The sequence below is a fragment of the Choloepus didactylus genome, chromosome 8, assembly GCF_015220235.1.
Source record: "Choloepus didactylus isolate mChoDid1 chromosome 8, mChoDid1.pri, whole genome shotgun sequence".
In the NCBI taxonomy this organism is placed as follows: domain Eukaryota; kingdom Metazoa; phylum Chordata; class Mammalia; order Pilosa; family Megalonychidae; genus Choloepus; species Choloepus didactylus.
This window is the reverse complement of record NC_051314.1, coordinates 13,626,693-13,641,108: the sequence shown is the minus strand read 5'-3', so window position 1 is coordinate 13,641,108 and position 14,416 is coordinate 13,626,693. Positions and strand designations below refer to the sequence as shown.

The 14,416-nt window shown below is 37.6% G+C and overlaps 1 protein-coding gene across 5 annotated transcripts in view; it reads left to right on the top strand.

The window, feature by feature from the left end:
* TNRC6B (trinucleotide repeat containing adaptor 6B) overlaps positions 1 to 14,416 on the top strand; it is a 315,110-nt gene that overhangs the window by 241,978 nt on the left and 58,716 nt on the right. For all 5 annotated transcript variants that reach the window (XM_037846115.1, XM_037846118.1, XM_037846116.1 and 2 more), the window contains 2 exons: positions 4,832 to 4,919; positions 9,441 to 9,462. In XM_037846115.1, coding sequence (XP_037702043.1) covers positions 4,832 to 4,919; positions 9,441 to 9,462 — 110 coding nt within the window. The remainder of the gene's footprint in view (positions 1 to 4,831; positions 4,920 to 9,440; positions 9,463 to 14,416) is intronic.

The following is a 14,416-nucleotide window of genomic DNA, read 5'->3' as shown; positions in this document are numbered from 1 at the left end:
AATAGACTATTTTTGGAGCAGTTTTGGGTTTCCATAAAAATTGTGTGGGAAATAGAGTTCCCATATACCCTTCTCTCCCCTCTTTACACAGTTTCCCCTATTATTGTCTTGCATTGGTATGGTGCATTTGTTATAATTGTTGGAGCAATATTGATACATTATTATCAGTGAAAGTCCACAGTTCACATTAGTGTTCAGGTTCACTCTCTGTTATACATTTCTGTGGGTTTTGACAAATGCATAATGTCATATATCCACCATTACAGTCATACAGAATAGTTTCACTGCCCTAAAAATGCCCTGGGTTCCACCTATTCATCCCTTCCCTGGAACCCATGGCAACCACTGATCTTTTTACTGTCTTTATAGTTGTGCTTTTTCCAGAATGTCATATAGTTGGAATAGATACAGTATGCAGCCTCTTCAGACTGGCTTCTTTCACTTAGCATAATGCATTTAATGTTCCTCATCTTTTCAAGGCTTGATAGATCATTTATTTTTATCACTGCATAATACTCCGTTGTATAGATGTACCACAGTTTGTTTAGTTATTCTTCTGTTGAAGGACATCTTGGTTGCTTCCACTACGGGGCAGTTATGAATAAAGCTGCTATATATTTGTGTGAAAGTTTTTGTGTGGAATAAGTTTTTGTTTCGTTTTGTTTTTAACTCATTTGGGTAAAATATCTAGGAGTGTAATTACTGGGTGATCATATGGTAAGACCATGTTTAGCTTTGTAAGAGACTGCCAAGTGTCTTCCAAAGTCGCTGTACTATTTTGCATTCCCACCAGTGATGAATGAGGGTTCTTCTTGCTCAGGGTTCTTGCCAGCATTTGGTGGTGTCAGTGCTTGGGATTTTAGCTATTCTAACAGGTGTGTAGTGAGATCTTGTTGTTTTAATTTTCAGTTCCCTAATGACATATGATGTTGAGCATCTTTTCATATGTTTATTAGATAATAATGTTCTAAAGTATAGATTTAAACAAGAATTTAGAGCAGTGGTTCTCAACTCTAGCTACAAGTTAGAATCACTTGGGGGAACTTATAAAAATCCCCAGAAAGTCCTATGTAATTGACCTGAGATGTTGTCTGGCCATGGTTTTGTTGTTGTTGTTTGGTTTTTGGATTTTGTTTTGTTTTATCTTGTTTTTGGAAACAGTCTCAAACTTACAGAAAAGTTTCAAGTATGGTACAGTTTGTTTTTCTTTTTTCCTTTTTTTTTTTTCTCAAATCATTTGAGAGTAAACTGCTGACTCCATGCCTTGTCACCTGCAGCTGTTTTCCCAATACTAGAGTATGTTTCTAACAAATAAGAACATTCTCCTAAATACAACCAACAGAATAAAACTGTTAATTCTGGTACATTACTACCGTTTAATTTTCAAACCTTATTCAGCTTTCAACATCTGTCCAGTGATGGCTTCATAGTAAAAGGTTCACACTTTGTATTTGGTTGTCACTTGTCTTTAGTCTCCTTTGGAACAATGCCTCAATCTTTCCTTGACTTTCATGACCTTGAAACTTTCGAAGACTTGGGCCAGCTATTTTGTTAGAATGTCTTTCAGTTTGGAGTTGTCTCATGTTTCCTCATGATGGTATGTTTGAAAGGAATATCACGGAAGTGGTGCTGTGTTCTTCTCACACACCTATTAAGTAGCTTATGATTTCAGTTTATCCATTACTGATGAAGTTCACAGGGATCACTTGATTAAGGTTGTGTCTGCCAGGTTTCTCCTCTGCATAATTACTCCTTTCCCCTTTATAATTAATAAGTGTTTTTATGGGAGGTGCTTTGAAACTATGTAAACATTCCATTCATTGTCACTTTCAATTTATTCATTTACATATTTCTATCTGTGTTGTCTTGTGTTTTCCTATGTTATACAAAGGCATATAATCTCTATCATTTATTTTATCATTTATTTTGATGTTCATATTTTCCCAGATTTAGTTTGTAGGAGTCCCTTCACACTGGCTTCTGTTACCATTTGACATGTCCTGTCATTCTTTGAGTACTTCCTTACTTTCTGCAAACAAGTATTCCAGGCTCATTTTGTACTTTCCTTGCCCCAGCCCCCAGAGTAGCTCTTTTTCCAAAGAGCTCTGATTCTGTTAATGAAGAACAGTATTTAGAAGTTTCTGGGTGCTAGGTGTGTTCTTTGCTCTTTGGGTTTTGCTGTTCCCAAGCCCTCAGAAGCAGAGCTAGGGAATGAGTCCATGTGTGTATTTGTGTATATATGTATATATATTTGCATACATGAAGGAATACACAAACAATGCACACAGTTATGTCTGCATGATTAAATCTACCAGTATGTATTGAAAACCATGAGTTTATGCCAATGACTAATTCTAATCCGAGACCACAGAGTTCACTTGAGTTTTCTCCCTTCCCATTTTTGTAACTCCTTTCAACAGTGAGAAACCTGACGCTCATTACCCTTAATGTGTTTATCTATTGATCAGTTCCTCTCTATGTAACAAACCTCCCATTGCCACCAATGAGGGGTGGTGGCACGTTGGACTGTAAGTCAGCATCAGGATTATTTTGAAAGTTCCCCAAATGATGCTAATGTGCAGCCAAGACAGAGCACTATTGGATTAGAGGAAAGGGGAACCCTGCTATTTGACTTTGTAAATGATTTATACTTCATTTTTAAGTGAATGCCAAGTTAAATCAGTTTTGACAAAATAAAGTCTTCCTAAGGAAGTGAAACTTAAAGAGAAGACTTGATTCTACCAATATGTACAGTAAAGTATTAGAATTAAAGCACAGCCTGTCTCCTGGAAAGCTTTGAAAAATATTTGTTTTATAAATAAATCTGCTTATAGTGAACATGAATTTTCAATTCCTTTCCCTTAGTTACCTGTTTATAGGAAAAATACTTGAAAAGGTTAGCTGTTTTTTTAAAGTATGTGTCTCATTGAAGACAATGCTTTTTTCTTTAGATTTCATTTTTAAAATAAACCTTTAGTTTTAGAATACTTTCAGACTTACAGAAAAAAAAGATTTTTTTTTTTTTAATTAATGCCTTTTAAAGCACCAAATATTTAAACAGGAGGTATTTAGACTGTGATTGCTCCTTTGCTGTAGTCAGTTTTATTATATAAAACATGAAAGTCAAGTCAGTGTGACTTGGGCATGAGGAACCCCATCCTCTACATCCATTTGCTGTCAGAGGAAGCAAGAGGCTCTAGAGACAAATATAACAGAATCTGTGGCCAGCCTACCTTAGATGGTCAGCATCCGTCTTGTCAATTTTGTAAATTCATTTTCTTAAAGTTGTGCACTACTGCAAGTGGATTTTCGTCAAGAACTTCACAGTTACACTGATGGTCACATAATTTGAAATTTCCAAAGAAATCCAGACTCAGACCTCAGAAAATTTCAGTGAAATCTCTTCATTGGTTGTATTTTTAAAATTTTTATGGGAGTTACCTTAGGATGTGAATCATGTGCACTTTAGGCTTTTGTATATTTATGGCCAGAGGCGCATAGGAGAAAGGCCAGTATTTGTAAATGTGGACAAAGTCAGTGAAAACTTAAAATGTAGAGAAAACACATTTTAAAAAAAATTCCTATTTTCTTGAAGTATTAATTAGGCAATTGATTAGTTCTTGGGCACTCACCTCAGTGTTGAGCCTCCATTCCTTTTGTGTAAGTTGAGGGAATTAAACCAGATCTCTACTTTCCCAACTTGAGTCCTACAGGAACCATCTTTGTGATTTTGGCTGTATTTGCCAACAACTTGTGCTATTGTTTCACATTTTTCTTTTCTTTGACTTGAAACCATGGATTTGATGTGGATCCCCTAAATCCAACACAAGTATCAGTTCAGTACTCTGGGGAACTGGGAACTGGATCTCTAACTTCTTCCTCTTCTGAAATTCAGTAAGCATTGCATCTTGGGTTTTCCTGCCTTTAACTTTGAAGTTACACCAATAGTTGTTTATGTGTTTTTTCCAGTTGAGATAGAATGGAAGTTGACATTAGAATAAATATTATATTTTTCAAATGTAAGATATAAATTATGTTATCTTAATTTCTTAAGATTCAGCACATTTCTTAAAAACGACAGTGTTTACTATTGTATATCATTTTTATTCCATTTGAGGGGAACGAAACCTGTTGACCTTGATTCATGTTTTGTAGAAGGATGCAGTTGTGAACTCCAAAGGGGAGTACATTGATTTGTTGGACATTCAGTAGCTGCCTCTAAAAACATTGGTAGGAAATGTGTAAAACATATGGTATTGATAAGGTGGAGGAAAAATAGGGGATATAGAACATAGAGGGAGTTTAATGTTCACTACTCTGAAGATGTTATAGGAGGATACCTAAATTGTGATAAATAAATTTGTACCGTAACGGAACTAATATATTCTGCATTATTTGTGAGGAACGTTGCCAGAAGCCAACTGAATATTGTTACATGTTCACATCAGGTCCTTTACGGAATACTTTACTGAGTAGAAATATATGAATTCTTTGAAAGAGAGAGAGTATGTGTGTGTGTGTGTGTTGTGTGTGTGTGTATTCCTTTAGGAAGATATTATAAAAGCTCACTGTGAGTGGGCTTTTTAAAGTGTCTTTGAAACCAAACTTAATGTTTGGTTTTGTTTTGAAAAAAGGGTGACAAACTGAGATATGAGAATAACTAATTTATCTTGAGTTTTATGCATCCTCTTAACTGAAGTAAAATACTGTGTTCTGCCCAGTCACAGAGATGGCACGTTGCCTTGCATACCATCTTCATATTTTTAATTTGCTACCAAAGTGGACTGTGAATACAGATGTATAACCTTTTGGTGTGACATTACTTTAACAGAGAGAAGGAGCAAGAAAGGGAAGAACAGTTAATGGAAGACAAGAAAAGGAAGAAAGAGGATAAAAAGAAAAAAGAAGCCACTCAGAAGGTGGGTTTAATCAATTAAGTCTGTCTTTACATCTGTCAAGCATCCAGAATAGATAACTGCCTTGGCTTGGATAGCTGATATTTCAGGAATGCTGTTTGAGGACATTAATTTGTTTAAAAGTTTTAAAATTTGAAAGTAGGAGAAACTTAAAAGGCCTGCATTGGTGCTACAGCTGATTTTATGTAAACAATTTTGAGAAAGTCAATTCTTATGTACCATTTCTTCTTTGTACAGGCATTTAATCTCTTTCTTAAGACAGCTTGCTGGAGTTTGCCCTGGGGCTATCCTTTGGGTCCACCTGTAGGGTTGTTGTTTAGATGAGTCTGCCTGAGAAGGATCCTTGGGATAATTCCATAAAGTAACCCCTCTTAAAGAGGATCCAGTGAGCACGCTTAGTACTCTGTAGATATAGCTTTAATGCCATGGGGGAGGGTGAAGAGGAGTGAGAAGGAGGCTCTCTGGCGGCTGCCTTCTCTCTTCCTCTCTGACCTTGACCAACCCTCCCCTGGTCTGGCCTGACTGGGTCCTCCCCTGCAAGCACCTCCCCAATTCCCCCCGAGTCTCTAACGTATCATACCCTTATCCCCTTCTTGAGCTCCCACAGCCTCCAGTCCACCCACAGTGCAATGAAATGGTTCAGTCTGTGTGTGGGGGTGGGGTGGGCAGGGGGTGGGATTGGGGAATTTTCTTAAGGAAAAAAGGAAAGACGCTAAAAGAAAAAAAAAAGAGCCAGCAGCTGCCAACTGAAAATCTTAGTTAAAATGCATGTCTGAGAAGGCTGTTCGAAGCAGACAGTGGCTAGCACGCCTCCCTCCCCTCATCAGCCTTGGCGGTTGTCTGCTCTTAGTCACTTCCCTCGCCTCGCCATTTTCCTAGCATCAGCATCACCTGACTTGGGTTCTGGCTTGGCAAGGTTGGTTTTGTTCCTTTTTTGGAAGCAAGCAGTTTTACTCCAGTTCTTGTTAACTGCTACCTGGGTGGCAAGGCCCCACTGTGGGCTAGGTTTGAGTGTCCCATCTTTGAAGCAAAGTTTAGGGAGATGAAAACTGTTAAGCGATTTAAGGGAACTCTAGATTTAGGATAGAGTCAAGGCAATTTATTGAACACAAGCCAATGCAGGAAACAATGGACACTGAATATATTTTCAGTATTGTTGGGTATAGAGTTCCCCATAATTCAGTTTTCTGAATTATTGAAATAGATCATTTCTAAGTGCCAACATTTAAAAAGAAATCCTGGAAATATTTTCTGAATTAGATACATACAACTGTGCTATGTTAAACATTTGAAATGTTATTTTCCCTTTTTTCTTGACTTCATTAAAAGGAATATTTGTTATTGTTTGGTGCTGTTATAGACGATTGCATTCTTTAAGAGCTTGTCTGTTTTTGTGTGTCTATTTCTATTAATATTGTGTGCTCACTGTCACATCTTTATGCTATTAGGGCAGTTGGTTCTAATGTGTTGCTTTTAATCTATTTCTTGAGCTTGTTAGAATTGTCTGGAATGACAGTATAAAGTCTGAACAGAGAAGTCAAATAACAGCTCAGAGGCTTTTTTGTGCTTGCTTTGGGCACGCAGTCATAGCCCGTGTCATTGAGGTTGTGATATGTGTGTCCATTGGCCGTGGGGCGTTGCTGGTGCCCTGGTGTTGGGCCCTGGCTTCTGGGCTCTTGTCTCTGTGCCCTGCACATGCTGACCCCTCCAACTGGAGTGACATGAAATTGAACCTCAGCGAAAGCTTTCTTCCTTCAGGGCCCTCACATACATATCTTCTACTAAATCCTTACAAAAATTGGATATTGCAGTCCAAGGGAGTGGATTGCAAATAGGCTGGACCTTTGGGACTTGGGCAAAGGCTGTTAACAATAAGATGCCAAATAGAGCGATTGTTTTAGACAATATACACTCCATCTTCAGTCTTAACATAGACGACAGTGTTCTCATGAACTAAAGTTATCAATATCTAAGAATGATTAAAATATGCATCTGTAAATTTTCATTGTGGATCCCACTAGTGAAAAAATTATTTAAATAAAAGATGGTGTGGTTGTAGTCTAGAGTGAATTGGGATTATTGCTGTTGAGAATATGGTTTATGCAGCTGGACAGTCTCCCTGGTGTGATTGTTACCTGCATTAAGCATTGATTGCATATTCGAGGTTGGTTGACACAAACTGGCACCTAGCCTTTGAAGTTGTTTTATCATACTGAACCACTGAATAATTTCAGAATGAAATTCAGATTTAGCAGTTTTCTTTAAGAAGAGAGTGCAAAGCGTACCATGTGATAGTCTTCGTGGTTTTCAACCTTTATTGTAGAGACAGTGCCTCAACCATAAAATGTGCTATGATGGAAAGAATCATAGAGAATGTGCCAGAGTCTCTATTGTGCAGTCATTCAGTCAGCAAGCATTTGTGTTGCCTCTTCTTAGTGCTTCCACATCTTTCACGCTGCTCACCCCATTATTTTATAATCCTCTGTTTTTGTCTGTTTTCTTTAGACTAAGTTTCGTGAGGTTTTACTCATATTTGTATTTCCAGTGTCTTGGGCAGTGTATGGTGTGTAGTAGCCTCCCAATGAAATGTTTGTTGAATAAACGACTGCTCAAGAATCAATGATGGCAATGTAGTTTTCTTACAGAGGTGACTTTTACTTAAAGCTAGAATGAAATTACTTCCACACAGAAATTAAACACGAGCTTTCCATTGTGTTCAGCGGCTCCGGCAGTTTGCTCTTTCTAGAGTCATCACTGAGTACACTGGGTTAGATTTCCATTCATGAGAGAGGTATCAAAGAAGGATTCCATTCCCATTCATTAGGCTGATGCTGCTAAAGGAGCATTGTTTAGTGCTGGCAGATTTTGCTTTGATCATCAGGCTTTTCACCCTCTGGGGGACAGCTCTTTTAATAGAACCTACATTAAAAGACTTATTTGAAATTATTTGGTTTGTTGCTTACAACTGGGGAAGGTGTTGACTTCCTGTATAACTTATCTTCAAAATGGCATTCTAAGAAATATTTACAATGGTACAAAATCTAAACTGGCTTAAATGCAAATCAGTTCATTCTTAGATAAGTGGGATTATAGAAAAATTATTCAAGAATATTTTTCAGTAGAATTTAATTCTGTGACGTTAGGCCTGGGAAACATTTCATTCATTTTAAGATGCTATCTACCACAAATTCAAGACAGAAGAATCAGCTTTTCCTTTAATTCATGAATGTAAGAAAAACTCCAGGAGGTCATACAAGTGAATTGTTGACCTCGGATTCAGTGTCTGGCAATAGTGTGCTAGGATAAATTGTGATGTGGGCTGGTTAGTTATAGGATATATCCTCCAAAAATGAGTGTCTTTTCATAAACACCCATTGCAGCAACCCAGTATGGTTACCAGCCACAAATAATCAAACCTCTTATTTCTTACATGAATATTTTCATTGCAAAAGTAAGATATCCAATATAAAAACACTTTGCAAGATAAACAGTTGAGAAAGGGAGGGGGGTCAGAATCACCCATAATCTCAATAATGAAACATAACCCCCTATTAGAATTCTGGCATATTACCTTTTGGATGTTTTTCCTTATGCATGCTCTTTTGTGGTTTTGTTTTTATACATTACAGGGCATGTATAATTAGGTGCCCTCCTTTATTTTACTTCTTAACAATATTAGAAACAGTTTTCCGTGTGGCTCCTAATCATCATTTCCAAACTCTCAAGCCATTATTATATTTGGCATGTGCAACCTTTTAGGTTAATCATGTCCATAGATGTATTCATTTTATTAAATAAAAAAATACTTTTAACAAAGCACTCTTTATTTGTTCAAAATTTACATATTTCAATCTTATTGCTATATTTTGTGCTTTTCCATAAACTTTGATAATAACAGCAAACATTTGCTGAGCCTTGGCATATCTGATTTAATCGTCACAACCCCTTGCGGGGAGATACTGTTATTATCTCTATCAAGCAGATAAAGAGAGCACTGAGGTCCCATAGCCAGGAAGTGGGAGGGCTTAGTTTTGAATCCTGTTCTTGTATGATGACCTTGGCTGCCTCTGATGATGTTCCCCCATCCCTCTCCACCCCCAGCTTCTGCTTTCTAGATGTAAGATCTAGTATTTGAATTCGTACTTACGGAGGAATCTTTTTGTCTCCATGGCTAATTTAGTTTCTGGGCCACATCCATTGTTAGTTTCTAGCCACAACAGTCAAAATGGTTAACAGCATTACTGCTACATGGACCTGATCATTTAAAGGGAGTGCATTTCTTTTTCTTTTCTTAGTATCTTTCCTAATGGTGGTCACATCAGTTGTAGTTGAACATAACGGTTATTGTCTTTTGAAGGGTGTATAAAATGACTCCTAGGTTCTTTTTCTTGATTTTAACTATGCGTGGGTATCTGACAGCTTGAATTATTTGGACCATCAGAATTAAAGTAGTCTTACGAGATAGTTCTGAATTAGATAGTGAGTTGCATTTACTTATGTCTGTTAATTTATTTTATTTTGCAGGTCACGGAACAAAAAACCAAAGGTAAGATTTTCTTTTTTTAAGTCAGAACCTCTTGTGTTGAGATTTTATGCTGTTGCTGACTCATCCTCCAGTCCACTTGAAAAGAGCTGGTGGGTATAGCAGTAATTAAGGTTGGTTGTTTGCCCTCACTGAAGAACAGTAATGACAAATTAAAATTACTTGTAGTAGTGTTTCTGGTTGGCCTTAAATTATTTTGGAAGTAATTGAGATTAGAAAGAGTCATACCTTGTTTTGAAAGTATATGGGTCATGATTTTGAACTGAACTTTTTTAACACTTTTCTCAGAACCACAAATGCAAAACACCAGTTCCTAATTTACAGACAGGAACTGCAGAGGGTTGTTAACCACCTTGATCCATGACATGCACTGGGTCTGAAAATTGAATGTTACATCTAGGATGTTCATATTAACTTCTGAGCTAGAGCCTAGAATATGCTTTTAAAAAACATAATAAGTTTTGAGTACGCTCTTTTACAAAATAGTGATGTACTTTCCGCAGAAGCAAATGTCCCTCATGTCAGTCTCAACCTTAATATCTGTATCTTTTTTGAGTCTTCTCTCCTGTTATTTTCATTATCCAATTTTGTCTGATGATAGTCATACTTTAAGTCAGCTCCCCTTAAAAATGGGAGACTTAATTCTTTGAGACCGGTACTCTACCTCCTATCCTTATCCATCTAAATATGTAGTTCTCAACTAGTATATGTATAGAGTCATTTGCAAAGATTTGTCATAATAAACTAGCCCAGGCCTCCTCCCAGATTTTGACAGTCCCAAGGCAACAGCCTTAGCAGATGTATTTTGAAAAGTCTCCATAGATGACCCTGGTACATGTTCCAGGTTGAGAATCACTGCCCTGGATGAAGATGATAAGATGTGACCATGATAACTTGGAGGAGGTTATAAGTGATGAGGAGAGGTCAAGGCTTGACAGGAGGCTGTCTAATGATTGGATTTTTCTTTGTTTTGTTTGGTATTGTTTTTTTGTTTTGTTTTGTTTTTTTAATCTTCATTTTATTGAGATATATTCACATACCACGCAGTCATACAAAACAAATCGTACTTTCGATTGTTTACAGTACCATTACATAGTGGTACATTCATCACCCAAATCAATCCCTGACACCTTCATTAGCACACGCACAAAAATAACAAGAGTAATAATTAGAGTGAAAAAGAGCAATTGAAGTAAAAAAGAACACTGGGTACCTTTGTCTGTTTGTTTCCTTCCCCTATTTTTCTACTCATCCATCCATAAACTAGACAAAGTGGAGTGTGGTCCTTATGGCTTTCCCAATCCCATTGTCACCCCTCATAAGCTACATTTTTATACAACTGTCTTCGAGATTCATGGATTCTGGGTTGTAGTTTGATAGTTTCAGGTATCCACCACCAGCTACCCCAATTCTTTAGAACCTAAAAAGGGTTGTCTAAAGTGTGCATAAGAGTGCCCACCAGAGTGACCTCTCGGCTCCTTTTGGAATCTCTCTGCCACTGAAGCTTATTTCATTTCCTTTCACATCCCCCTTTTGGTCAAGAAGATGTTCTCCATCCCACGATGCCAGGTCTACATTCCTCCCCGGGAGTCATATTCCACGTTGCCAGGGAGATTCACTCCCCTGGGTGTCTGATCCCACGTAGCGGGGAGGGCAGTGATTTCACCTTTCAAGTTGGCTTAGCTAGAGAGACAGGGCCACATCTGAGCAACAAAGAGGCATTCGGGAGGAGGCTCTTAGGCACAACCATAGGGAGGCCTAGCCTCTCCTTTGCAGCAACCGTCTTCCCAAGGGTAAAACCTGTGGTAGAAGGCTCAACCCATCAAACCACCAGTCCCCTATGTCTGTGGTCATGTTAGCAACCATGGAGGTGGGGTAGGCGAATACCCCTGCGTTCTCCACAGGCTCCTCAAGGGGGCACTACATCTTTTTTTTTTCCTTGTTTTTCTTTTTTTTTTTTTTTTTTTAACTTTCCCTTCTTTTTTAAATCAACTGTATGAAAAAAAAGTTAAAAAGAAAACAAACATACAATAAAAGAACATTTCAAAGAGACCATAACAAGGGAGTAAGAAAAAGACAACTAACCTAAGATAACTGCTTAACTTCCAACCTGTTCCTACTTTACCCCAAGAAAGTTACCTAATATAGCAACATTTCTGTGAACTTGTTCCTACTATATCCATCAGAAATTAACAGACCATAGTCATTCCTGGGCATCCCCAGACCGTTAAATAGCTTATCTGTTCTTCTTGGATTATTGTTCCCCCTTCCTTAATTGCTCTCTATTGCTAGTTCCCCTACATTCTACATTATAAACCATTTGTTTTACATTTTTCAAAGTTCACATTAGTGGTAGCATATAATATTTCTCTTTTTGTGCCTGGCTTATTTCGCTCAGCATTATGTCTTCAAGGTTCATCCATGTTGTCATATGTTTCACAAGATCGTTCCTTCTTACTGCCGCGTAGTATTCCATCGTGTGTATATACCACATTTTATTTATCCACTCATCTGTTGAAGGACATTTGGGTTGTTTCCATCTCTTGGCAATTGTGAATAATGCTGCTATGAACATTGGCGTGCAGATATCTGTTTGTGTCACTGCTTTCCGATCTTCCGGGTATATACCAAGAAGTGCAATCGCTGGATCGAATGGTAACTCTATATCTAGTTTTCTAAGGAACTGCCAGACTGACTTCCAGAGTGGCTGAACCATTATACAGTCCCACCAACAATGAAAAAGAGTTCCAATTTCTCCACATCCCCTCCAGCATTTGTAGTTTCCTGTTTGTTTAATGGCAGCCATTCTAACCGGTGTTAGATGGTATCTCATTGTGGTCTTAATTTGCATCTAATAGCTAGTGAAGCTGAACATTTTTTCATGTGTTTCTTGGCCGTTTGTATTTCCTCTTCAGAGAACTGTCTTTTCATATCTTTTGCCCATTTTATAATTGGGCCGACTGTACTATTGTCATTGAGTTGTAGGATTTCTTTATATATACAAGATATCAGTCTTTTGTCAGATACACGGTTTCCAAAAATTTTTTCCCTTTGAGTTGGCTGCCTCTTTACCTTTTTGAGAAATTCCTTTGAGGTGCAGAAACTTCTAAGCTTGAGGAGTTCCCATTTATCTATTTTCTCTTTTGTTGCTTGTGCTTTGGGTGTAAAGTCTAGGAAGTGGCCACCTAATACAAGGTCTTGAAGATGTTTTCCTACATTATCTTCTAGGAGTTTTATGGTACTTTCTTTTATATTGAGATCTTTGGTCCATTTTGAGTTAATTTTTGTGTAGGGGGTGAGGTAGGGGTCCTCTTTCATTCTTTTGGATATGGATATCCAACTCTCCTAGCCCCATTTGTTGAAAAGACCATTATGACTCAGTTCAGTGACTTTGGGGGCCTTATCAAAGATCAGTCGGCCATAGATCTGAGGGTCTATCTCTGAATTCTCAATTCGATTCCATTGATGTATATGTCTATCTTTGTGCCAGTACCATGCTGTTTTGGCAACTGTGGCTTTATAATAAGCTTCAAAGTCAGGCAGTGTAAGTCCTCCCACTTCGTTTTTCTTTTTTAGAGTGTCTTTAGCAATTCGAGGCATCTTCCCTTTCCAAATAAATTTGATCACTAGCTTTTCCAAGTCTGCAAAGTAGGTTGTTGGAATTTTGATTGGGATTGCATTGAATCTGTAGATGAGTTTGGGTAGAATTGACATCTTAATGACATTTAGCCTTCCTATCCATGAACATGGAATATTTTTCCATCTTTTAAGGTCCCCTTCTATTTCTTTTAGTAGAGTTATGTAGTTTTCTTTGTATAGGTCTTTTACATCTTTGGTTAAGTTTATTCCTAGGTACTTGATTTTTTTAGTTGCTATTGAAAATGGTATCTTTTTCTTGAGTGTCTCTTCAGTTTGTTCATTTCTAGCATATAGAAACATTACTGACTTATGTGCATTAACCTTGTATCCCGCTACTTTGCTAAATTTGTTTATTAGCTCTAGTAGCTGTATCGTCGATTTCTCAGGGTTTTCCAGATATAAGATCATATCATCTGCAAACAATGACAGTTTTACTTCTTCTTTTCCAATTTGGATGCCTTTTATTTCTTTGTCTTGCCGGATTGCTCTGGCTAGCACTTCCAGCACAATGTTGAATAACAGTGGTGACAGCGGGCATCCTTGTCTTGTTCCTGATCTTAGAGGGAAGGCTTTCAGTCTCTCACCATTGAGTACTATGCTGGCTGTGGGTTTTTCATATATGCTCTTTATCATGTTGAGGAAGTTTCCTTCAATTCCTACCTTTTGAAGTGTTTTTATCAAAAAGGGATGTTGGATTTTGTCAAATGCTTTTTCAGCATCTATTGAGATGATCATTTGATTTTTCCCTTTTGACTTGTTAATGTGTTGTAATACATTGATTGTTTTTCTTATGTTGAACCATCCTTGCATGCCTGGAATAAACCCCACTAGGTCATGGTGTATGATTTTTTTAATGTGTCTTTGGATTCGATTTGCAGGTATTTTGTTGAGGATTTTGGCATCTATATTCATTAGGGAGATTGGCCGGTAGTTTTCCTTTTTTGTAGCATCTTTGCCTGGTTTTGGTATTAGATTGATGTTAGCTTCATAAAATGAGTTAGGTAGTGTTCCATTTTCTTCAATGTTTTGAAAGAGTTTGAGTAAGATTGGTGTCAGTTCTTTCTGGAAAGTTTGGTAGAATTCCCCTGTGAAGCCATCTGGCCCTGGGCATTTATTTGTGGGAAGATTTTTGATGACTGATTGGATCTCTTTGCTTGTGATGGGTTGGTTGAGGTCTTCTATTTCTTCTCTGGTCAGTCTAGGTTGTTCATATGTTTCCAGGAAATTGTCCGTTTCCTCTACATTATCCAGTTTGTTGCCATACAGTTGTTCATAGTATCCTCTTATAATTTTTTTAATTTCTTCAGGATCTGCAGTT